General features: G+C 52.7%; 1 protein-coding gene across 4 annotated transcripts in view; it reads left to right on the top strand.

Annotated features, from left to right (window-relative positions):
* Nucleotides 1–1273: 1273 nt before the first annotated feature.
* The window catches only part of GATA3 (GATA binding protein 3), a 29888-nt gene continuing 7322 nt past the window's right edge, over nt 1274–23839 (top strand). Inside the window, exons 1-4 of one of the 4 annotated variants that reach the window (XM_069801576.1) lie at nt 1274–1456; nt 10510–11129; nt 14676–15212; nt 18159–18304. In XM_069801576.1, coding sequence (XP_069657677.1) covers nt 10889–11129; nt 14676–15212; nt 18159–18304 — 924 coding nt within the window. In that variant the 5' untranslated portion in view covers nt 1274–1456; nt 10510–10888. Of the gene's footprint in view, nt 1457–9540; nt 9920–10092; nt 11130–14675; nt 15213–18158; nt 18305–23839 lie in introns of those variants that run through there. The other 3 variants (XM_069801578.1, XM_069801580.1, XM_069801579.1) reach the window with 3 other exon arrangements.

The following is a 23839-nucleotide window of genomic DNA, read 5'->3' on the forward strand; positions in this document are numbered from 1 at the left end:
CGCCAGGGGTGGATGCGGAGGTTTGATGTTAAATGGGGGGGGGGTTCTCCCCACTTTTTCTCCCCTTCCTACTTCTTCTCCCACCAGGGAAGTGACTGCCCACCCCGGTAGAACAGCGTGGTCGGGCTGGTCCTCCGGGTCTTGGCCGGCTTTGCTGGGAGGACCCCCCCCCCCCGGGGAGGGGGGGTTTGCAGAAACGAGCACCCACCCTTAATAATAAAAAAGAACATCACCCAACCGCGGGGAAGTTTCCTTGCGAGCCAATCTGCCGGTGGATCAAGGCGGGGGGGGGGGGGGGGGGCACACTGAGGCTGCAGCATTAGATTTTGGGGAGTGACACGGAGGGGGGGGTAAATGTGGAAAATCAGCGCCTCCCCCCCCGCCGGTCCCTCCATCTCCTTATGGCTGCAAGATTTGGGGCATCCCCTGGGCAAGGCTCCCAGGCTTCTCCTCCGGCCCTACAGCAGGGTTTTTTTGGGGGGGGGGGCTTTTATCCTCCCAGCCCTCCCCAGCCCTCGAAAGCCCCCAGGTCTTCATAGGGAGGAGGGATTGGGGAGCGGGCGGGGGGGCTGCAGGAGAAGGTGGGGGGAGAGGACACGGGGGACAGTGTCTTCATTTGTGTCGCCCCCCGTTCTCAGAGTGTCACCCCCCCGGTTCTCAGAGTGTCCCCCCCTCGTTCTCAGAGTGTCAGGGCATGCGTGTGCGTGGTTTTTTTTGGTTTTTTTTTTTTTGTGTCCAGATCCTGGAACCTTAAACTGACACACATAAAAAAAAAAAAATTAAAACTAAATAAAATAAAGAAGAATAGGGTCAAGAAAAGTCCCCCCCGAGGAGGAGGGAGGACCGAGGAGAAGAAACAGCCCCTGGTAGCTCATGTCACCGCTTTTCCTCGAAAGCTTTCGATGCGAGCGGGGCGAGCCCCGGCGTTATTTGTATGATCTTACGCTTAATTATTTTTTTTTTTCTCTCTCTCTCTCTCTCTCTTCCCAGGCGTTGTAGGCTCCCGGCAGTGACAGTCGCTCCCGGGACGGCTTACACCACACTTACACCTCTGCGAACCCCAGTACCTGGCGCATCCCCCCGGCCCTGCCCCTGTCCGTCCGTCCGTCCGTCCGTCGGTCCCCCGCCTCCCCACCCCATGTGATTCCCGGGCTGGATGTGTAAAGAAATGGCCCATCATATTTCTCTCACTTTTTCTCTGCCCTTTCCCAACCCGGAAGAGCTCTGATCTTCAGCCCAGCCCGGAGGAGGAGGAGGAGGAGGGAGGAGGAGGAGGAGGAGGAGGAGGAGGAGGAGGAGGAGGAGGGCAAGGGTGGGCGTTTGGAGGATGCGGCTCCCCCAGGTTTTCCCCCTGGGTGGGAGTTTGCGACATGCCAGCAGCCGCCGCTCCGCTCCTCCCGCACTGCTGCCCTGAGAGCTCCAGCGGAACGGGACAAAACAAAAAGCATCTGCCCAGGTCAGTGAATAAATACTCCGATTTGTGTGTCTGTAGGTCCCCCACCTTTCTCTTTCTTCTTCTTTTTTTTTCCTTTTTTTTTTTTTTTTTAAATTCCTTCGCCTCCTCCTTCTCCACGTGGAGGGAATTAGGATGGGGAGCTCGGCTCCAAGGGCAGAAACTCAACCCGACTCCCCCCCCCCCTTTATTGTTTGGGGGGGGGGGGGGAGTTGAGTTTTCCCGGTGACCTTGGGTAAAGGCATCCCCCGACCCGGGATCGAAGCGAAATTTGGGAAGAGGGTGAGAAAAAAAAAAGGTGTTTTCCCCCCGGGTGTTAGGAGCAGAGGAGTGAAGCTGGGATGGTCAGAGGTGGGAGATGGGACACGGAGCTGTCATAGCTGGGAGGTAAAATATTCATCTCAGGGAAGGGATTTATCTGTATATGCGGGGTCGGGGCCTTTCCCGGCTTCCTACCTATATGCCTACACGTTTGTAGATGCAGAGCCGCATAGGCGGCTCACTTCTATTCCTGTGTACAGCGGCTGCGAGCAGCGGGACGTCTGCGTTTCTATACTGTCCCCCCGTATAGGACTCACCCATGTTGATTTTGATGCTGGCAGGTCCATCCGTGCTGCACCGTGCCTAACAGACACAATATATTTCGCACTATATATATTTATGTTCAAACGTTCCTAGTAGATAATCTCTAACAAGCATACCGTGCTTCTAATAGGATCTAATGAGGGCCATCTTCAGCCCCTTTCCGCGGATATTCCTCTTTTTATACCTCGTAAACCCAAACCCACCGCTACCCCAGCCGCGGAGGAGAGATGTGCCGTTAAGGCAGGTTGAGGTGAGGGGGGAGAGGGCTCCGATCCGGGCCCGGACCCCCCCCCCCGGGTCCCTTCCCCGCCGCCGGGCAGCTTTTCCCGGGAGAAACCGGCCCGTCCCGGGCTCCGGCAGGACTCGGTGCCGGAGGACGAGAGGGAAGTTTCTCCTCTTTCCCGGGATCCCTGGATTTAGGGCTTTCTCTCCTCCTTTCCCCCTTGTAGGAAAATTTTCCACTCTCCGGACTGGGCGGAGGGTATTTCAGGAGGGAGCCTGGAAATGGCTCGGGCTGCCCAGAAATGCGCGTTAGCTGTCATTGAGCATCTTTAAAACAGAAAAGGGGAGAAAATATCCATCCATCCATCCGTCCGTCCGTCCGTCCGTCCGTCCATCCACCCCAGCTCCTCTTACCTTCACGTGTCCGTACACAGGCAGCGAGCGCCTGGTGACGGATTTTTAATGCAACCGGATAATTAATAACTACCGGCCCTGCTTGTTTTCTCTATTATTTATGGGCCGCAGGTGTGGAGCGGGGGAGCCGGGACTCGGCTGGTGCCTTGGGCAGGGCCGGGCGGACACCGGGGTGTCCCCCCCCCCGGCTGGGATCCCCGGTCACCTGGGCAGACAGGGGGGACACAGAGGGTCCAGGCGGGGGGGGGGGGGGGGGGGGGGGCAAGGAAAAGAAGAAATAGGCTTTTGGGAAGGAAGGGGGAGGAAGAGAAGGAAGGGTTCTTCTTCCTCCCCCCCCCAGGTATTTTGGTCCCGGCTGGGGCAAAGCGCTTCCTTCTCCCTGGGGATGTTTTTTCTTTTTTCTTTTTTTTTTTTCTTTTTTTTTTTTTTTTTAATTTGAGTCCCACATTTACGGTGTGCCACTGTGCCAGGCGGCCGTGTCGTGCCGGTTCACACCCGGAGTTGGGAGGGGGGGGGCATGTCTTTGGACCAGGGAGGCTTATTTATTTTTGGGGGGTGCTGGGGGTGCAGAGACAGCTCTAAACTAGCGGCAGCCGAACGCTTCCCGGAGTAAATCGCTCCGGTTTTAATGCCGGGAAGTCGGGAATATGCCCCTGCACCTCGGCAAGGAACTGGTGTTAGTTCCACCGCCTGTTCTCACGCTAACCGCCTGGCCATTTGTGTTTGTTGCTTTATCTAAGTCTCAGGGTAATTTCTGCTTTTGGGGAAAAAAAAAAAAAAAAGGCATTAAACGCGACGGCAGCTTCACCTTCTCCGTGGGGTGCGAGGAAAACGGCGCGGCTCGGGTTTAAAGCCCGCAAGATACTTTGCCTTCGCTTCAATCCGCCTTCAAATCTATCGCCCAAAACGGTCCTGGCGATAAAGCAAAGCCGAGAAACCCGAAATAAAACGACTCCCCCCCCCGCGCCTTCCCCCCCCCTTTTTTTTTTTCCGCTAATGCGCATTTCCTTAACCTCACCTTAATTTGGAGTGGCTGTTCAAGCGGGTTTCCAGGTTGTATTTTTTTTCCTTCTCTTATTTTTTTTAATTTATCGTCTTTCCGGAGCGCTGCCCGACCCATCCGCGGGGCGGACGGGAGCGATGCCTGGTGCCGCGGCTGGTCGGTGAACCTCTCCGGTCAGCTTGGAGAAACGGGGTGGAAAAAAGAGGAGGAAAAAAAAAAAAAGGGTGGGGGAAAAAAAAGGGAGAAGGAGAACCTCTTTTTCAAGCCACCTCTTCGCTGTCTGAGAAAGAGAAAGGGGGGGTAGGGGGAAAAAAGGGACTTACCGGGTTGAGCGTGAAACCCGCGGAGGGAAGGAAGGAGGAGGGAAGGAAGGAGGGAAGGAAAGAGGGAGGGAAGGGAGCTGGACTCTGCCTCCCATCCCGGAGTAGGACAGGGCACTGGCAACAGGGGTGACACGGCTTTTTTCCTCCCCCCCCCCCCCCCCTTCTCCCCTTTGCCCGGCTCCCCTCCGCGTCTCTGCCGCAGTTTGGGGAATGTGTCGGGGGGAGAGGTCGCCTCTGGGACTTGCGGAGCCGGTTTTTGATCTTTCTCAGATTTTTTTTTTTTTTTTTTACTCCTGTAGTGTCCCGGGGCAGTCGCCCTCCTCTCAGCTTCAAAGAAGGCGGGGGGGGGGGGGCGGGGGAGGAGGGGAAAGAAAAGTTCCCAGTTTCTCTCCTCCCAATTTTAATTCTTCGAATTTCTTTTCTTCGGCAGAGCAGGGTTTTCCCCCTCTCTCCCCCCCCCCCCCAAATAGCATCATTTAAGCTGAAAAAAAGTGTGTCTGTCGCGGGGGGGGGTGTTGCACGAAGGGAGAAAAAATTGGACCCGGTGTAATCAGACGTTGATTTGTTCTCTCTGAATTTGCATGGCTTGGCATTTCTTTGTGTGCGCGTGTTTATGTTTCCTCCTGATCTTCGCGAAGGAGAGATAAATGAATTACTAGAAGAGAATGGAAATATATATGCATGTATTTAAAAAAAAAAAAAAGGAGTAAAAACAGAAAAACCACCCATGTGGCTGCTTTCGAAGCGGAGGGGAAAGCTCACATGGGATGAGAAAGGGGAGACGCAGAAATGTCATTCTAGTGTCTCTGTCTCTCTTTCTCTTGGACTATTATTATTATTATTATTATTATTATTAATTTTGCCAGCCCCTAGCTGGAAGGATGCTGATTATCTTTTTACTGATAAAGAGAGGGGGGGTTGGCCTTGGGGAAACAGATCATAATTCCTGCCTAATTCACGAAGGGGAGGGAAAAAAAAAAAAAAAAAAGAAAACAAAATATTCCCTCTTCTCTCCGCCTTTGTTTAACCCGAGATTATCTCAGCAGCTTTACCGGGGCCCAGCCATCCTCACACCGGGGCTGTCCCCGGGGGCTGGCAGGCTCCGTGCCCCGGGAGGGGCTGCCCAGCCAGGGAGATGGCAACGGAGAGGGAGAAAGCAAGTTGCTGTATACAAGGGGGGGAAAAAAAAAAAATAAAAATAATCTTCGGAGTTCTGCCCTGGGCCGTGTCCTCTCCATAACCCTCCCATTCGTCGCTCCCGGCTGTTTGTACAGCTTTACCTGTACTATTCTGGTACCCTGTAAAAAAAAAAAAAAACAACAAAAAAAACCCCAGCCCCGCAAACGTAACTTAATCCCCTTTCAGTCAATTGTCGTCTAAAAGGGGGCTAAAGGAAAGAGGGGGGGGAAGAGAAGGGAAGGGGGGGCTTTTTCTGCCTGTCCCCGCCCCGAGGTGCCAGTCGCAGCGGTGGGCACCGGTGGGGACGGAGGCAGCGGGTGGCCCCGGGTCCCGGCACCAGAAAAACCTCCCCGGTATCTATTTTAATAGGAAGACCTGGAAGAAAAAGAAAAAAAAAAAGGGGGGGTGGGGGGGTGGGAAGCAGCTTTAGTGCCCTTTGACTGCTCATTTTTAGGGGAGGGATAGGCTGGGTAACCGCCTCATTTCCCTGAGTTTTGGGGTTTTGTTGTTTTGTTGATTTTTTTTTGGGGGGGGGAGGACACACGACTTTCAGTGACTTTTGTCAAAAGCCTTTCCTCTAACCTTTCAGCGCCAGAGCTAGCCCCATTTTCTCTCCCCCCCCCCCATCCCTCCCCTAGCTAGGAGGGATGCTGGAGCCCCCCCCCCCCCGAATTAACCCCCGAGCCCCCGAGCCTTATCTGGCGGCTGGTGGCGAGCTTGGGGCTAATTGCTCCAACAATGGGCTCCTATTAACGCCGAGCTGTCACTGGAAACCCTGCTGGGGGCTGCCGGGGGGGGGGCGAGGTGATGGATCTGCGGCCACAGCCTGGGAAAAGGACGGTCAAGGCCAGCGCAAAACCCCCGGGGATCACAGATTAATCCGAGGAGAGGGGAAAAAGGATGGGTTTGCTTTTTTATTTTTTCCTTTTCTTTTTTTTTTTTTTTTTTTGGAGGGGGGTGTGTGGTTTTGCCCTCCCCACCACCTTTTTCTCCCGGCTGGGAAGGGGGTAGGAAGATCGCGTCTATGGAGGTCGGGGTGAAAATGCAATGGGCGAACTGAGAAAACTAGATTTGAAAGCGGGTGTCCTCCTCCTGAAATTGGGGCTGTGGCTGCGAGGGGCTGGCAGCCCGCAGGGTCCCGCCGTGGCAGCCCCTGTCGTGTCCCCCCCCGTCCTGTAAGGGCAGGACGGGGCCCTCAGGGCTGTTGCCACTTCTTCTCCCCCCCCCCCACTGACCAGACTTGGTGTAGCTATTGATATTTTATTTTATTTTACTTTATTTTATTTTATTTGACTTTATTTTATTTGACTTTATTTTATTTGACTTTATTTTATTTTATTATTTTTACTTTATTTTATTATTTTTATTTCATTTCATTTTTTAACTTTATTAATTTTATTTCGCATTAAACATTCCACGCCCTCCAAACAGCTGAAGGAAAGCGGTTTCCCCCTACCCCCGGACAGGGGGAAAGGCACGTTTTCTCGATGGCTTAGCAATTTTCTGACCTCTAGATGGAAATTCCCCTCCCGTGATCCCACGGCTGTAGGTCCCAGGGCTGTAACTGCGGGAGGGGGGCAGGTTTGGGACTCTCAGCTCACCTGCCCAAAGATCCCAACTAGGGACTCAGACACCCCCCCCCTCCCTTATCCAGATGTTAAACCAGATTTCTTTTTAAAGTGACTTTTTTTTCCAAGGGCTGGAGACCACACCCTCGCCCGCAGGGTCTGGAGAAATTTGGGGAGCGGGGCTACAGGGGCAAATCCCGGGGAGACACTTCGCCCTCACGTCCATAAAACGTTTAAAGCTGGGGCGAGGGGGGGGGGAGTTTGTGTTCTTGCCTACAAATAAACGCTTTGTAGAGGATGCTCCCCTCTTCGCTGTCCTCCTCCTCGCAAAGAAATCCGCTCCCCCTCAAGGAGGAGGGGTGGGCAAGGGACTTCTGCCTCCCCCGATGTCCGGGACAGTCCCGGGGGGGGGGACCTGCCACCCCCATCCCAGTTTGCCCACCTCTGCCCCCCCCAGACGCTCCCAACCGGGCACGTTTCCCCGGTTCCCCCCCACCCCGGCTGGGCTGCACCGAGCCCAACGCTGGTTCCCTCGCTTTTATACCTGCCTCGGCTTTGGGTTTTTTGGTTATTTTTACATAAAATAAATAGATACGTGTGCATCCCCACCGAGAAAGCATGAAACCTCAGCGGTGCTGTTCTGTCCCCACGCCCAGCGGCGGATGGGCCGTACCGGGGGGCTTAAAACCGGGTTTAAAATGGGCTCAAGGAGCCGGAGCATCCTCCGTCGGGGAGGCTCAGCTCGTCCGTCCGTCCGTCCGGGAGCGGAACGGAACGGAACGGAACGGATCGGAGGGTTTTCCAGGCTGCAGGTCGTGCCCAGCCCGCGGGGAACGGCGCTGGCCCCGTCCACCGGAGACCGGAGACCGCCCCGGCGGCACCCGGCAACGGCAACGGGAACGGCGGCCGCCGCGGCGGAGCCCCGGGTTTTAATTAGAGCCCCCCCGTATAAAAACTCCTGAGAGGCGCTTCCTCCCGCAGCCGGGCAGGCGGTCTCTTGCCGGCGTGCGGAGAGAGCACCCACGGGCACCCTGTAAGTGACTTTCGCTAGTTCTTTTTTTTATTCTTTCCTTCTTTTTCTTTTCTTTTCTTTTCTTTTCTTTTCTTTTCTTTTCTTTTCTTTTCTTTTCTTTTCTTTTCTTTTCTTTTCTTTTCTTTTCTTTTCTTTTCTTTTCTTTTCTTTTCTTTTCTTTTCTTTTCTTTTCTTTTCTTTTCTCTCTCCTCTTCTCCTCTTCTCCTCTTCTCCTCTTCTCCTCTTCTCCTCTTCTCCTCTTCTCCTCTTCTCCTCTTCTCCTCTTCTCCTCTTCTCCTCTTCTCCTCTTCTCCTCTTCTCCTCTTCTCCTCTTCTCCTCTTCTCCTCTTCTCCTCTTCTCCTCTTCCCTTGCTTTCTTTTCCTTTTTGTTCCCTTTTCTTTTTTCTTTTCTTTTTACTTTTCTTTCTTAATTTCTTTTTTCTTTTTTCTTCTTACTTTTCTTTCTTCTTTTCTTTTCTCCTTTCCCTTCCTTTTTTTTGTTGTTTTTCTCTCTTTTTTCTTTCCTTCTTTTCTTTTCTTTTTCTTTCCTTCTTTTCTTTTTCTTTCCTTCTTTTCTTTTTCTTTCCTTCTTTTCTTTTTCTTTCCTTCTTTTCTTTTTCTTTCCTTCTTTTCTTTTTCTTTCCTTCTTTTCTTTTTCTTTTTCTTTCCTTCTTTTCTTTTTCTTTCCTTCTTTTCTTTTTCTCCCCCCCGTTTCTTTTTTCCCTGTCTTCCTGCCTGTCTGCCCACCTTTCCCTTCTCTCTACGTCTTTTGTCCTTCTCTCTCTCCCCTCTCCTCGCTCCCAACCCTCCCTTTCCCCCTTTTTTCTCTCTCTTTCTCTGTTTTTCCTCTTCCCTCTCTCCCCCCACTTTCTCCCTTCCTCCCCTTCTCCCTCCACCAGTCTCCCTGTCCCGGGCTTGTCCCCAGCCCGGTGTCCCGGGGCGGGGAGGCCAAGGCCGTACCGTACCGTACCGGGCCGGGCCGTACCGGGCCGGGCCGGGCCGGGCCTGGCCGCGGTGCCGGCGGTGCCGCTAGGGGATGCCCTGGCTCAACACAGCGGCCGGGCCGGGCCGGCGGGGCGCGGGCTTCCAGCCAATCAGCTCCTCCCGGGGCCGGCGCCCCAGTTCCTGCTCTCCCCCCATTGGCTGAGGCGGCCGCGGCGGCGGCCCCTGCTGGGCGGGCGGGCGGCGCTGCGGGCGCGGAGCCGGCGGGGGGTCGCCGGGGCCGGGGGGGGGGGTGTTCCCCGGGGCCAGGGGGGGTCCCCACCCGCAGCCCCACCTCGGCCGGGGATGGGGGGGGCTGCCTCTTCCCGAGCTGCCTCGCCCCCCCAGCCTTTCCGTCTCTGCTTGCGCCCCACTGGGACCCCCAGTGGAACTGGGAGGGGGGGGACCCCCCCCCCCGAAGCCGTATCTCGGCCGTTTCTCCGCGCTGATATCCTTCAAAATCAGAAAAATGGCTAAATCCTTCCTGAGGCGGAGCAGCTCTCCACCCGCCGGTGGAGCAGGAGAGGCAGCTTTATTTCAGGTGCCCCCCCGCCTCCCGCAGGTCCTGCACCTGCCGGCGCATCCCCGGCCCCGCTCCTGGGCTGGGGGGGGGGGGGGGGAGGCGCTCCGATCCCTCTTGGCACCCCCCCGGGGGTGTCAACGGGAGAACCGATCCGCTCCCCTCCACCTACGATTACTTCCCGAAGTGGCCACTCGGGGAAAAAAAAAAAAACCAAAACAACCAACCCCAAACTTAATTTTCCCCCTTAAAAAAAAAAAAGGGGGGGGGATTGGGGGGGGAAGGTTAAAAGAAGTGGGTAAAAGGGGGTTCCCGGGGGTGCGCGGCGGGGGCGGCCGGCCGGTCCCCTCCTCAGGCGGGGACAGGCTCCGCCTCCCCCGGGCTTATGACACTGGAACCTCCTTAAGTTGCGTCTCGCCACAGCTGTCTGTAAGCACTGAGCCGGCTGGCGCCATCCTGCTCCTTTCAGAAAGAATGCCTTCCCTGTAAAAAAAAAAAAAAAAAAAAAAGGGAGAGAGGGGAAGGGGAAAAAAAAAGAGAGTGAGAGGGAGGAAAAAAAAAATCGGGGAAAAAATAGGGCGAGCGAGCGAGCACAATCTGATCTGATCAAGCACTTTCAGCTTCATCCCTCCTGGGTCACATACTGCTTCTCCACCAAGGTTTGTGCGGAATTTCTTTAGCAACTTGTCGCTTTTTATTTTTTTTTTTCTTCTCTCCTCTCCCCCCCCTTTTCTCCTCGCTCCTTCCCTTCACCCCCACCCTCTTCTCCATCGCTTTACCCCCCTCCTCGATTCCCCCCCCTTCTTCCCCCCCTTTCTCGGTTGCATAATAATTAATGAGCAATCAAAGTGACTCTAGGCTGCAGAGCAGCGAATGGCACAAGTTCTCACCGGCTTAAGCCGCTGGAGCTTCTCAGGTGCAAATGGGAAAAACAAACAAATAAACAAACAACCGCGAGGACAAAAAAAAAAAGCCAAAAAAAAAAAAAGAGCAAGAGGAAGAGCCGAGGCGGCAGGAGCGCGGTTAGAGCTGCTCGGCTCCGGAGACGAGAGAGCGAAAGAGAAAGAGGCGCTGGGGAGAGGTGGGTCCAGGGCAGAGCAGGCGCTTCCCAGGGATGGCTGCCGAGGGATGGGATGGGTTTTCTCCTGCCTAAAAAGTCAGGTGCTAAAGTTCAGAACTTCTCAAGCACGTTTCTCTCTCTGCCTCTCTCTCTCTCTCTGCTCCTTCCCTTTCCTCTTTCTCGTTACAGGTGATCAAAGAAGAGAAACATCTGCAAAAGAGCGGAAGATACTGAGGGGAATCTCACTTCGTAGAGATTTTTTTTCCCTGAGTTTGTTTTCTTTTTTTTTTTTTCCCCTTTTTTATTATATTCTTTTTTTCCCCTTTTTTTCTCTCTCTCTTTTTTTTTTTTTTTTTTTTGGAATCGATCGTTTATCACCATACCCCCCCCTCCCTCCACTTCAAACCAAACCTAACCAGAAACACCCCCAAACTCGCCGAGCACTTTCCCCCCACACCCCCCCCCGCATCACTCCAGCACCGTCTCCCCCTCCGCTCTCAAGCCCTCCGCGCCTTGCTGAGGAGGAGGAGGAGGAGGAAGAGCAGCGGCGGAGCAGCGAGCGCGGAAGATGGAGGTCTCCACGGACCAGCCGCGGTGGGTGAGCCACCACCACCCGGCCGTGCTCAATGGGCAGCACCCGGACTCGCATCACCCCACGCTTGGCCATACCTACATGGACCCCACGCAGTATCCTCTCGCCGAGGAAGTGGATGTACTTTTTAATATCGACGGACAAGGCAACCCCGTCCCTCCGTATTACGGCAACTCCGTGAGAGCCACCGTGCAGAGATACCCCACGGCCCACCACGGTGAGTGTGTCCGCCGAGACCCCCGGTCCCTGTCCCGGTTCCCACGGGTGGCCCCGCTCCCGGTGCCGGTCCCGGTGCCGGCGGCTCCGCGCTGCCCCGAGCCCCGCCTGCCGTCGGGCAGACCCTCTGCTGCTGGCGGGGAAACTACATCACGGGTGGATTTTGGGGTTGGCTTATTGGAAATAATTCAAAATCCAAGCTTCCTTCCTTTCCTTCTCTGTTTCTTTTTTATCTTTCTTTCTCTTTCCTTTCTCTCTTCCCCTCTTTCCTTTCTCTCTTCCCCTCTTTCCTTTCTCTCTTCCCCTCTTTCCTTTTTCTCTCTTCCCCTCTTTCCTTTTTCTCTCTTCCCCTCTTTCCTTTTTCTCTCTTCCCCTCTTTCCTTTTTCTCTCTTCCCCTCTTTCCTTTTTCTCTCTTCCCCTCTTTCCTTTTTCTCTCTTCCCCTCTTTCCTTTTTCTCTCTTCCCCTCTTTCCTTTTTCTCTCTTCCCCTCTTTCCTTTCTCTCGTCCCCTCTTTCCTTTCTCTCTCGTCCCCTCTTTCCTTTCTCTCTCGTCCCCTCTTTCCTTTCTCTCTCGTCCCCTCTTTCCTTTCTCTCTCGTCCCCTCTTTCCTTTCTCTCTCGTCCCCTCTTTCCTTTCTCTCTCGTCCCCTCTTTCCTTTCTCTCTCGTCCCCTCTTTCCTTTCTCTCTCGTCCCCTCTTTCCTTTCTCTCGTCCCCTCTTTCCTTTCTCTCGTCCCCTCTTTCCTTTCTCTCGTCCCCTCTTTCCTTTCTCTCGTCCCCTCTTTCCTTTCTCTCGTCCCCTCTTTCCTTTCTCTCGTCCCCTCTTTCCTTTCTCTCGTCCCCTCTTTCCTTTCTCTCGTCCCCTCTTTCCTTTCTCTCGTCCCCTCTTTCCTTTCTCTCGTCCCCTCTTTCCTTTCTCTCGTCCCCTCTTTCCTTTCTCTCGTCCCCTCTTTCCTTTCTCTCTTCCCCTCTTTCCTTTCTCTCTTCCCCTCTTTCCTTTCTCTCTTCCCCTCTTTCCTTTCTCTCTTCCCCTCTTTCCTTTCTCTCTTCCCCTCTTTCCTTTCTCTCTTCCCCTCTTTCCTTTCTCTCTTCCCCTCTTTCCTTTCTCTCTTCCCCTCTTTCCTTTCTTTCTCTCTCCATTTCTTTGTCTATCTCTTTCTTTATACTTCTTTCTCGCTTTCTTTCTCTTGCTCTTTTTTCTCTCGATTCTTCTCTTTCTTTCTCTTGCCATCTTTCTCTCCTCCCTCTCCCCCTTCTCTTTTCTCCCCCCCTCCTTCTTTCTCTTGCTTTCCCTTTAATCTTTCTCTTGTTTTCTTCCTCTTTCCCTCTCTCTTTCGCTTTAGTCCGTGTCCCCCCACCTTCATTAGGTTAACAGTTAGGGTCTTCATACGATGTTTAGTTTTTTGCACGATTAAGCTGCTCTGGAGAAGAAAAGCAAGCTGGAGAGCAGGGGTGTGAAAAAGGACCCTGCTGTCCTCATGCTTGGGCTATTTTATTCGCACTTGGTGAGCTCGTTAGGCTTGGGTCGAAAGTTTTTGCACATGCACCCAGGGCCGCACCACGGCATGTGTTCAAAATAAGAAAGAATGAAAAAAAAAAAAAAAAAGAATCCCTTGGTGTAATGAGGTGTCAGACCCGATGCGTTTTCCTGAGGATCCTGCAGGAAGGTATTGATCCGCAATGTGAATTTTGTTCCTGGGTCACAGCTTTTGGAAAGGAGGTGAAATACCTGGGGCCGATGGGGCCCAGGTCCACGGAGGGATGAGTGCTTTGGGGCCATCTTTTATGAAGAATTGGAGAGAGCCAGTATTTGTAGCTGGAGCTTACCTGTATGGTTACAAAACAGGGAAAAGAGAAAAATTAAAAAAAGGAGGCAAAAAAACCCCAGATGCTGATTTGTGAAGCCGGACAGTGACCTCTGTCGTGGCGAAATCTAAATGCGCGAGGTTTGCAGTGGAAATCAGCCCCAAATCAAGGAGAAAAAAGTGGGACGAGGGAGTGGAGATGGAGCCGAGCCGGGTTCAGGGGGCTGCTCCCAGCCCTCAGCTACTTGTTGAGTGTGAGTCTGCATTAGGCTCCGCTCAGTAACTGCATTGTTCTGCTATTAGTCCCTTTAAAACAATTATTTCTAAGGATCAGCAGCCTTTGTCCTTTCCTTCTTTCCTTTTCATTTCTTTTTTTTTTTTCCCAATATATCAGCAGAAAGTGGAAATGCGGTCTCTCTGATCTAGCCTGAATATTATTTACTATGCTACTTCCTGGAGAAGATAATGAATCTTGACCCTTTCTATTCGTATAACCCACCTCCCCTTCCTTTCGAGCAGTTACTTTCAGTATTGTTCACAAATGTCTGGTACGGTGAAAACTAGCTTGGAGATTTTCTAGACACACACAAGCTCCCATGCAAACATACATGTCCACACTGCACCAGCTCTTTAACTCTCTGTGGCTCTCTAGATCTGTGTTTGCATCTCTCCTTCTGTATATTTAGCAGTCTCTATACACGTATCACGATACCTACAGAGGTTAAGGCTCTCCAGATGTCAATGCGTTTCCAGGGCTTTATTAGCAGGCACTAACTTGCTCTCTTCCAGTTGAATAACTGTGTTTTTCAGCTTACAGCGATTTGCTGAAGTTGCTGTGGATTTGGGTAGATTTGGTTCTTTGGATAAATATTTCATTTTTTTTTTAGCAAGGGCAGAGATTAATTTAAAATATTAGGTGCCATCCATTAAGAATGTTTCTAGCCAAAGAAAAAAAGGTTGGACTGCGTAAATCTAGTGGTTTGGGTTTTTTTGGTTTTTTTGTTTTTTTTTTTTTTCAAAGTCCAGGTCTGTATTTTAAAATACAAGTGAAGGGTGTCTTGCCATAAGAAGGGGATGGAGAGTTTCTTTTGAGACAGTTGGTAGTCTCTGCGTGTGCCATATCGCCACGAAAAAAAGCCGTCGAACATTTACGTGCAGCCTCATGGAAGAAAAAAAAGCCAAACTGGGCGGTTTGCAAAGTTTATCATCAGCTCTGCTGCGAAGGTTATTATCACGTCTGTGGGCATCTTCTGGTCGTCTTCGTTCGGCCAGAATATTCCCAGGGTTTGTAGCCCACGGCTGCGCTCGGGAAATTATTTTCCAGCTAAGAGAAAAAAAAAAGATTTCTGCAGCCGGGGCTTGGCAATTTCACGCAGGATCTTCGCTTCAAAGTCCGCGTGGGATTGCCTGGAAGAGGGAGAGAGCGCGGCAGGGCTCGCCAAATTCCGTGTCCCAGGGCTGGCATCCCTCCTCGGGGGGGGTCCCGACCCGGCGAGCGGTTCCCGAGCAGGATGGGGGCTGCCACCTCGGGCTGTTGCAGCTTTTCAATTTTCATTTTTAAAGGGGAGAGGGCCTTGGCATCAGGTGTAATTTCGCCTGCTCCCCCCCTCTCCCCACTCCTTTGGGAAGGAGGAGGAGGAGGAGGACGGGAAGGGGGGGTACAGCCCGGCACCCCCCCGGCGGGTTTGCCGGGGTGGCGAAGGGAAGGTAACCGGCTTTTTTTCGCTGTGTTTTCTCCGAGCAGGGAGCCAGGTGTGCCGGCCCCCGCTGCTGCACGGCTCGCTGCCCTGGCTGGACGGGAGCAAGGCGCTGAGCAGCCATCACAGCGCTTCTCCATGGAACCTCAGCCCTTTCTCCAAGACCTCCATCCATCACAGCTCACCGGGACCCCTTTCCGTCTACCCACCCGCCTCCTCCTCCACTTTATCCGCCGGCCACTCCAGCCCGCACCTTTTCACCTTCCCACCGACCCCTCCTAAAGATGTATCCCCGGATCCGTCCATCTCCACCCCCGGCTCCACCGGTTCCACCCGGCAAGACGAGAAGGAATGCATCAAATACCAGGTGTCCCTGGCCGATACCATGAAGCTGGAGTCCTCTCACTCTCGGAGCAGCATGGCCTCTTTAGGAGGAGCCACCTCCTCCGCACATCACCCCATCACTACCTACCCACCGTATGTCCCAGAATATGGCTCTGGACTTTTTCCCCCCAGTAGCCTCTTAGGAGGATCGCCTACCGGCTTCGGGTGTAAATCGCGACCGAAAGCACGGTCAAGCACAGGTAGGGCTTTTTGGCTTCTTCATCCCTTTTTTTGGGGGGGGAGAGGAACTTGGGGGGGGAAGGCATAGGGCTGCGGCCCCCCCCCCCCCCTCCTCCTCCTCCTCCTCCTCTCCGCAGGATGCTCACAAACAGCCGGGGGATGAAGGCAGCGGGGACTGCCCCCCCCCTTGGCCAACCCCAAGCACGCCGGCTCAGGAGCCCAAATCTGTGTGTCTCCCCCCCCCGCCCCGCCCTTCACCGTTGCCTCAGGGCTCCTGCCCGGTTGTTGGGGCTGGGGGGGGGGATCCGTCCCCCCTCCGCCACCCCAAGCGCCTGACGATGCTCTCAGCTGCGGCGCCTAAGGAGGAAGCGAAACCGAGGGAACCGCAGCATTAGTGTATCTCTCTGTATTTTAATAATGGTACTAAATCCCGGCCAACTTCCCTCCGCCTCGCTCTTCCCAGGGCCTCTTCCCGCAGATGCGGGAAGGATTTTCCCTGGGGCGGTGGGAAGGGTCTGGGGGGGGGGGGGGGGGGGGGAGAAGAAACTCGCCCACGCAGCCCCCAGCCCCATCCAACTCCTTCCTATGGGCTTTGACCACCCTCAATGCAAGACCCCAAAAAAGCATCCCCCCCTCCTTCCCCGGCTTGGGGGGGGATGTCCCAGGGCTGTGCGCACCCCGTGGAAAGGGGGGAGCGGAGTGAGGGGGGGGGATTGCGCGGCTGGAGGCTCCGGGTTTGGCCGTTTGTGTGCGCCGAGGGGTAGTGTGTGAGCCGAGGTTTGTGTATGTGTGTGTGCAGGGGAAAGGGCGATTAGTCAAAACTCTTTTTTTTTTTTTTTTTGTCTCTTTCTCTCCTTTTTTTTTTTTTTTTTTCCGAGGAGGCTGCTGCAGGGTTGCCTGGCATGAATGAGATCAGTTTTCAGGGTTTTTCCAGGGTGACATTTACTCTGTCTGTCTGAGCAGGGACTGTCTCTATTTAGCTGATATGTTTGAGCTAATCCAATTATTTTCAGACTGCTGCACGCGACAGTTGCATTGTTTATCCAGCGCCAGGAACTTTAATAGAGTCCGGATGCGGTTAGAGTGACAAAAAACCCAGACCTGTATGTTTTGTACATGAAAGCAGGAGAGAGAGAGAGATGGAGTGAAACAAAAGAGAGGGACAGAGACTCAAACAGCCCCGGAGCGGCTGTCCCGTTTAACCGGAGGGGAACAAAACGACCTGGGTATTAACGGGAGCGGCTCCCCGCCTGGCCCCGGTACGGACCGGGTGCTGTGGCAGGGTAGGGACTGGTTTATTTTTACCCCCGGTACAAGCCGGGGGGGGGGGGGTGATGCGTCCCCCGGCCGCCCCGGTGCCCGCCGAGCTACCGGCTGCGCGGTATTTTCAAACCGTCTTGCCCCCCCCCCCCCCCCCCGCCTCTTGTTTTCCTTTTGCCACTTTCTGTTACTTTACCTTCTAGAGAGACATCTGCGGTTCCTGATAAACCAACCCCAGCAGCAACACCTTTTTTTTTTTCTTTCTTTTTCTTTTTTTTTTTTTTTAAAGTCGATTTTAGCAAGCTGGGAAGCTCGCAGACAAAGAGTGTTAGTGCTGGAGGAAAAGGAGGGAGGGGGTGTTTTTGCAGGATGAAAGAGGGAGAAACGGCTGCGAATGTCTTTTTTTTTTTTTTTTTTTCGGTGTTGGGGTGAGACGAGAGGGGTTTAGTGCAAAGGCTCTGGAAAAACGGTTGCCGTTTGTGGTTAGGGTGCGGATGCCTCTTGCTCGAACACAGCGCGGGTTGGGGCAGCGGGGAGCCGGCTCTGCGCTGAGTTAGCTCGGCTCTGGCCAGCTGAGGTCTTCTGCTGCTCTCAGATGGGCCAGGAGTGTCATTAGGTGCAAGAAAAAAGAAACCCAACCAAAAAACAACCCAACAAACCAAACACCCAACAAAAAACCACTGAACCCTCTGAAAGTAGCTGAGAGGCATCCCCATCCCCCCCAGTTCCCTCCTCTGAGCTGGGAGCTGGTGGGCCGGGGGACACCCCCCAACCCCTCAATAGCCAGGGAGAGGATAGAGAGGTGCCAAAAAGGAGAAGAAGAAGGAGGGAAAGACCTTAAGCAGGGCTCAGGCAGGCTCGGGGGCTGTTTGGGATCCCAAATATCAGGGATGGACCATCCAGCTGCAGATGCGGTGGGGAAGCCAGCGGGGTTTCCTCAAGTTGGGTGGTGGAAGATTAATTGCAAATTAATCGATAGCGGATATTGGCAGAGTGGTTGCGTATTGGCTGGGGCCGGGGAGGTGTTTTGATTGTTGATCTGTGATTATTTTGGGGGTCCTTGATGTGGTTTGACCTGAGGCCAAAGGAAGAGGCCCCCCCCCCCAGGCTCATGTACCCCCGTGGAAGTTGGGGCAGTGCTCAAGGAGTGACCCCGGGGTCCTCACACCCATCAGAAAGGGGGGGGCATGGACTTAAATTTGGTATCCATCCATCTGGGGAGGGTTGGAGGCTCCTTGCAAAGCCTGCCAAGGTTTGTCTGGTCTAGCGACATGGGGTCTGGAGGGCTGTAGAAGCCCTTAATCCAGAGGTGAGGGGGAATTTTCCACCCCCCCCAAAGGAGGGACCTGTGGGAGGGGTGAGAGCTTCTCCAGGGAGCCCCTCGAGCCACCATGGGGTTCGGGTTGTCATTGTCACCATCCTTCTTCCTTGCTGCTGGGACACAGGCCTGATGCTGCCTGTGGGGTGATGCTGGGGAGGGGGACAGGATCAGGCCCCACCAGCCCTGGGGCTGTCGCTCAGCCATGGCCTTGGACCCATCCTTGGACATCCTGAGCTTGGAGAGGACTGACAGGGTCTGGCATGGCTGGGTCTCTCAGGGAGGTGGTTTGTTTTGTTTTTTTTTTCTTTTTGGGGGTGGGTAAGGTGTCCCCAGCCCCTTTCACCTCCACTTTCCCTAAGTGAACTATGTGCTCTCTTGTTTCCAGAAGGCAGGGAGTGTGTAAATTGTGGGGCTACCTCAACCCCTCTGTGGAGAAGAGATGGCACCGGGCACTATTTGTGTAACGCCTGTGGACTCTATCACAAAATGAACGGGCAGAACCGGCCCCTGATCAAACCCAAGAGAAGGCTGGTGAGTCTCCTTTTTTATTCTTTCTTTTCCTTCTTCTGCAACTTTTGCTTCTTGTCTGCAGCTCGGGATGGACAGGGAAGCTCAGCCAGCTCCGAAATCTGGTCCCGCTGCGTCAGAGGGCTGGGAGGGGGGGGATGCTCGGAGAGATGCTCCCAGCTGCTGTGGGCCTCAGTCGTCCGGTCCTCTTGCAAACTGCAAAACAGGTTAAAAAACCAAGATCCAGGGCTTCTTGCAACCCAGAACTGAGTTTTCACCCAGGTCGCAATGGTGCAGGTGCCTCCGCACAGCACTTCTGGATGGCGACCCAAGGATGGTGGCTCTTTCCAGGGGCTAAAGGGCAGAGTAATCCTTTCTGAGTGACCAGAGAGATTATCAGGAGAACAGAAGATTTCTCCTGGGCTCTCCACGCTGCTGTCCTCCCCTTCTCAAGTGTGTCCCCATCCCCTTTGGCTGACAGCGTCATAGAGGGGGGACCAAAACTGGGTACCGGCCGCCACTGGGGCATCAGCTGGACCTTGGTCCTGCAAAGGGCTTGGCTGATGGTCCTGGTGCTGCTTGAACCTGGTGTGGTCATTTGTCCCTGAGCCGTGTAGGTCTCAAATTGTGTCATTCCTCTCCGAGTCGGTGTGAGTGAGGACACAAGGCAGGGGATGGCAAAGCCTGGTGAGTGTGCAAAGCTGAGCGTGTGCCCGGGGCCGCAGGAGTTGGAGGAAGACGAAATGTGCGGGTAAATATTTGAAATAATAGTTGCAAGCCTCGCAACTGTACTACGCACAGGCAGTACGTTACAGCATCCCCAGTGATCTCTTTATGAATTTCCCTGGAAGCCACAAAAAGGTCTGGAAGCTGTGGGCATGGCTAATAAATGCGTTGAAGGATATTTGGCAAATAATCAGGCAAACCACAAGGGGAAAAAATATATCAAGCGGGGGAAAAAAAATATGTTCCCTGCTTGGGAAGTTATTGAATGTTTCGAATCGAGGCACGTTTGGTTTCGTTAGGATTAAAGACGTGGACGGGCTCCTGGGGGCTGCTCAAAATGCGGAGGAAAAGCGGCTCTCGCCTCTCCGCGGAGTTTCTGAGCTGATGGATGGATCCGGTCGGTTGCGTGAGGCTTGTGCCCGGCATGGCCGGATCCTGCGGGCAGGAGAGGGGTGCTTCGCTGCCCTCGTGTTCTCTGTGAAGATGCTCACGGCCTCGGTCCGGCAGCTCTTAGTCACGGATTTCAGCTTCCTCACCTGTGAGAATCCCGCCAAATTGGACCGGCTTTATCCCCACAGGCGCCGGGAAGCGTTTGCAGGATACGGCCCCAGGAGGGGTTACGCTGCAAGGGGCAGCGGCGTCAGCTCTGTCTGGCTGTGCGGGTTTTGAGGAAGATGCGGGTTTGCTCCTCTGCCCCCAAACTTCCCACAGGTGAAACCTCTGCATGCCTTCCTATATGGGCTTTTCCCATATAGGAAAATGTTGGTCTCCCTCACCTCTCATAGCCTTGTTAGAAAAAAGGAAAAGCTTTCTAGGGAGGGAAGTACGGGCTGGGATTTTAATTTTTTTAGGCAGCTCTCTTGTTCTCTTCTCCTCCTCCCCCCAGCCCTTCTGTCTTAAACACACACACCTCGTTTGCTTTTTTATTTTTTTTTTCCTCGTTCTCTCTTTATGTGTAAAGCTAACTTCCTAGGAAAAAGCTGCCGGATATCTGAGCCCTGGAGATAACTCCTAAACAACAGCTCCGTTTCCCCAGCCCAAACACACAGGAGCTTGAGCGTATCCAAACAAGCGGAGGGGGAGGCAGAATAGGAAAGCGGCTGGAAAAGGGGGGGAGAGCTTTCAAAAAGTGTCTGATGGAACCACGAAAGAATGTCCCGAGTCACTCTCAGCCCGGCACATGTAAAATGAACTATATAAATAAATACATTGTAAAAGGTCATTCTTGAGGGGGAAAAAAAAAAAAAGAGAGAAAGAAAGAAAAAAAGTAAAGAGAGACCTTGTCTTGCACAATCACTCCAATCTTGGGCATTTTAGTTTACGTTACAAAAAGTTCCCATTCTTTGAATGTGGCCTTTGCTAAATGGGAACTTTTGATTTATCTATATATTTTTGTTTTTTTCCAGCACTGCAAAGAGAAACATTTCCAATGCTGTTTGCATCTGTATTTATTTCCCTTGCTAACCTCCAAAAAAAAAAAAAAATCAGAAGGCCCCAAAGCTGGGCCCGTGTTTGCATTTCGTGTGCATAGATGTAGATGTGCGCGCGTCTGTGGCTTGACTTGATCTTTCCTGACTTGTGAAGGCGAGCGGGCTGGGGAAGGCAGCGTGTGGATGGAGGCTCAGGGTGGGGATCCAGTGCATGGTTCTCTCCCTCTGCCACAAATTCCCTGCGTGACCTTGGGCTGGTTTTGTAGGCTCTGATCCCAGGCGGGCTGAAACTAATGAAAGGACTCCGATGGGTTGGAGAGAGAAGGCAAATAAATCCTTAGATGCTGAGAACCCAGCCCAAGCCTTTTTAAATTCAATGGGCGTCTTTGTAAGGGCTTCTTTTAGGGGAGACGGCTGGAGCTTTGCTGGCCAAGGGGGCTCAGACAGCTCTGCTTCGTCTTGGGGGGAAGGTGGAAGGTCTGGAGATGTTGGCAGGAGGATCAGGAACAGGCAGGTGGTACCACACCACCACTCTGCTTAAAAGGTCTATGGCCCTCTCGGAGACCGCTCCTGTCCCCGTCGAAGCCAGCGGCAGCCAAGTCACTGAAGTTGCTGAGATAAAACCTTCCTTTGGATTTTCTTCCTTTCCCCTGTCCATGTGGATGCAGAGCGCTCCGTTTCCGTCTCCAGCTGTGCTGGTTTTGGAAAGGTTATGGCCAATTTCTCAGAAGGCCCACGCACGTGCAGTCTTATTTTAGGAAGCTAATGCTTGCAGCTCTGTGGGTAGCCCATGTAAATCCGGATGGTGAAAATGCCCCTTAATTAAGCATCGTTATCAGTGCTTGGTTCCTCCTGCGCCATCCTCAATTCCAACTTCTCATCGCTGCCAGCGCTTCTGAAGTTGTGCCCTCGCTCACATGCAACTGGGCCACGGGGTCTGGTCCTACAGATGATATGGGGCACCCTATTAGTCATCCCATTACTTACATGGCCAGGTTCGGGTCGGTGATTAGCGTCAGTGGATGCCATTGCTGGGAGCTTTTACAATAGCGTTATTATTCATTGTTTCCTGCCCGCTGCCGGTGTCTCCGGTATAAGTTGGTACAGCATAAAAGGTACAGTCTGGGACCGAAAGAGCACAGAGTTCAAAATATTCAGCTAACAACGCTGAATTTTTGTAGGGGAAATGCGGCAGATGGAAAAGGTTTCAGAGAAGACAGTGGATGTTGTGATTTATTCGTTTATTTAATGTCAGAGTTTGTTTGAAGGTAGCAAGGTGGTGACCAGGCGTGCCTTTTAAACACACTTGCCGTAAGAGAAATTACGGCGAGCGCTGTGTAGAAACCCCAAATATCTTCAAAGGGGATGTTTCCCCTGTGTGGGCTGAGTCAAATATCACTGGTTTTTAGAAATTTCCTTAGGCTTGATTTTTGGGTCTGATAAGGGCAAAGCTGCCACCGAGAGACTCAATCCAGCCTCTGAGCCATCCGTGCTGGCCAGCGGGGGCTCGTCCTGCGGGCTCGTCCCCCGGGTCTTGGCGAGAGCCTGGCTCTACAAGCTGTTGTGTCCGTGCTGCGTTTGAAGCACGCGTATTAACCGGGTGATTTTGATGGGAACCAAATTTGGGGCTGTGGCATGGTCCAGGGGAGGACGGGACCGAGGCGTGTATGCGCATATCTGTTGGGGGCTCTGCCGTTCCTGGTGGGATGCTTCAACTTCCCCTGCTGGCACCAGGATTTTTGCAACCAAAGACCCACGTGCCGTTCCCAGCTCCTGCTTGTCATCAGCACGGAGAAGTCAGCTAGAGGCCTCATCGGGCTTGAGATCGGCTTGTTTCACCGTGGGTTGTGGTCAGGGAAAATGGAACTGTCCCCACGGGCAGCTGGTGAGAGGCCCTTGCTGTCAGATCAGGAGCTCTGTCATGCTTCCCAATGCTCATGGGCATCGTATTATTTATTTTTCAGACAGTCCTTTTTGTCTAATTAAAAGAAAAAAAAAATGCTACTCTACCTAAAACAAAACCAACCCGTCCTCTCCCCACCTACGCCACATTCAATTATGATTAAAATTGCAACATGACCTAACAAGAGTTGGTATTAACGCTAGCGCTGTGCCAGTGTCCATGTTTGCATTTTGGGTTTGTTGTACGGTATCCAAAGATGCGGTATTTTTTTTTTTTTTTAAATGTTGGATGTGCTACAGTGTGCGGCTGTGTGGGGTGAGGGGTAAATTTGAAACAGTAAGAGCACAAAAGAGAGCATTAAAGGCTCAGTTCTGCAAGGTGCCAAGCATTGCTATGATCTGGCAAATCGCTTAAGCACATGTTTTAACTTTAAGCACATGAGCAGACCCATTGAAAGCAACGCATTGGGATGAAATCAGAGCTCTGGGACTGTGTCATATTGATGAAGAAGAGATAGGACGGGGATCTAAAGGTCTTTTTTTTAGGAGCTGTAGGCACTTGCAGATATGCAAACATGCATACGCGTTCACACAGAAGACTGCAAACTCCTTCTCCTCCCTCAGTGGCAGAAGGACAACTTGTTTGCTAAAGTTACAGTTTTTAAATGATAAGCATGAATTCATCCATGTGAAAGAAGAGCGACTTTGCTAAACTTGGCTTTGCTAAATCATTATCACAGCTAACAAAAAAGCTTCTGTATACACCTTGACACGTAGACTTTTTTTCTTGTTCCTCCTCCTTTATGAAATGGTAAATTCTTCTTTCAGGCTCATTACCAATCCTTAAATAAACATGAAGGTTTAGGCTGCAAAAGGATGTAATTAAAAAGTTGGGATTCTTGCTCTTTGCCACGGTGTTATTTCCGATCTGGAGCCCGTATCCTTTGAAGCTGAGCTGAATTTACGGGACCGGGCTGTGCTTGCGGTCGGACCCGGCGAGCAGCTGCCCACCAAACTCGGCGTGGGTCTCACCCGGCGCTTGCTGGAGCCGCTGTGACTCATGCCGTTGACTCCAACAATTATTAGTTCAGGCCCTGACTGCAGAATTAGACCCCTGGGGGGTCTGAGAGAATTAAGATGGAAAGACATGTTGGCATTTAAATAATATTTTCCCCTCTGGAATGGGCTGTGCCAGCGCTGCTAATTTTGATGAGTTCTATCAGAGGTTTAGCACTCACTTTTAGGATGCCCTTTGGCACCTGATTCAGTTCATATATAATTTGGGATTAAAGTACCTCGGGGATTTTTTTCAGAATTATTATTTGTTCTCACAAGCCAGTTTCTGGAGGCCTCTGCCGATGTGCGTCAGTCTTGCAGGGTTGATGTTTTCTTTCTCAGCTATTTTGCTGATTGCATCTTTTTATTTTTTTTTTTTTTTTTAACACGGGTGCTTTTCTCTCTCTCCCTCCTTCTCTTCCCCTGTCTCCCCCTCCTTCCCGCA

Source organism: Haliaeetus albicilla, chromosome 14 (genome assembly GCF_947461875.1).
Source record: "Haliaeetus albicilla chromosome 14, bHalAlb1.1, whole genome shotgun sequence".
NCBI lineage: Eukaryota > Metazoa > Chordata > Aves > Accipitriformes > Accipitridae > Haliaeetus > Haliaeetus albicilla.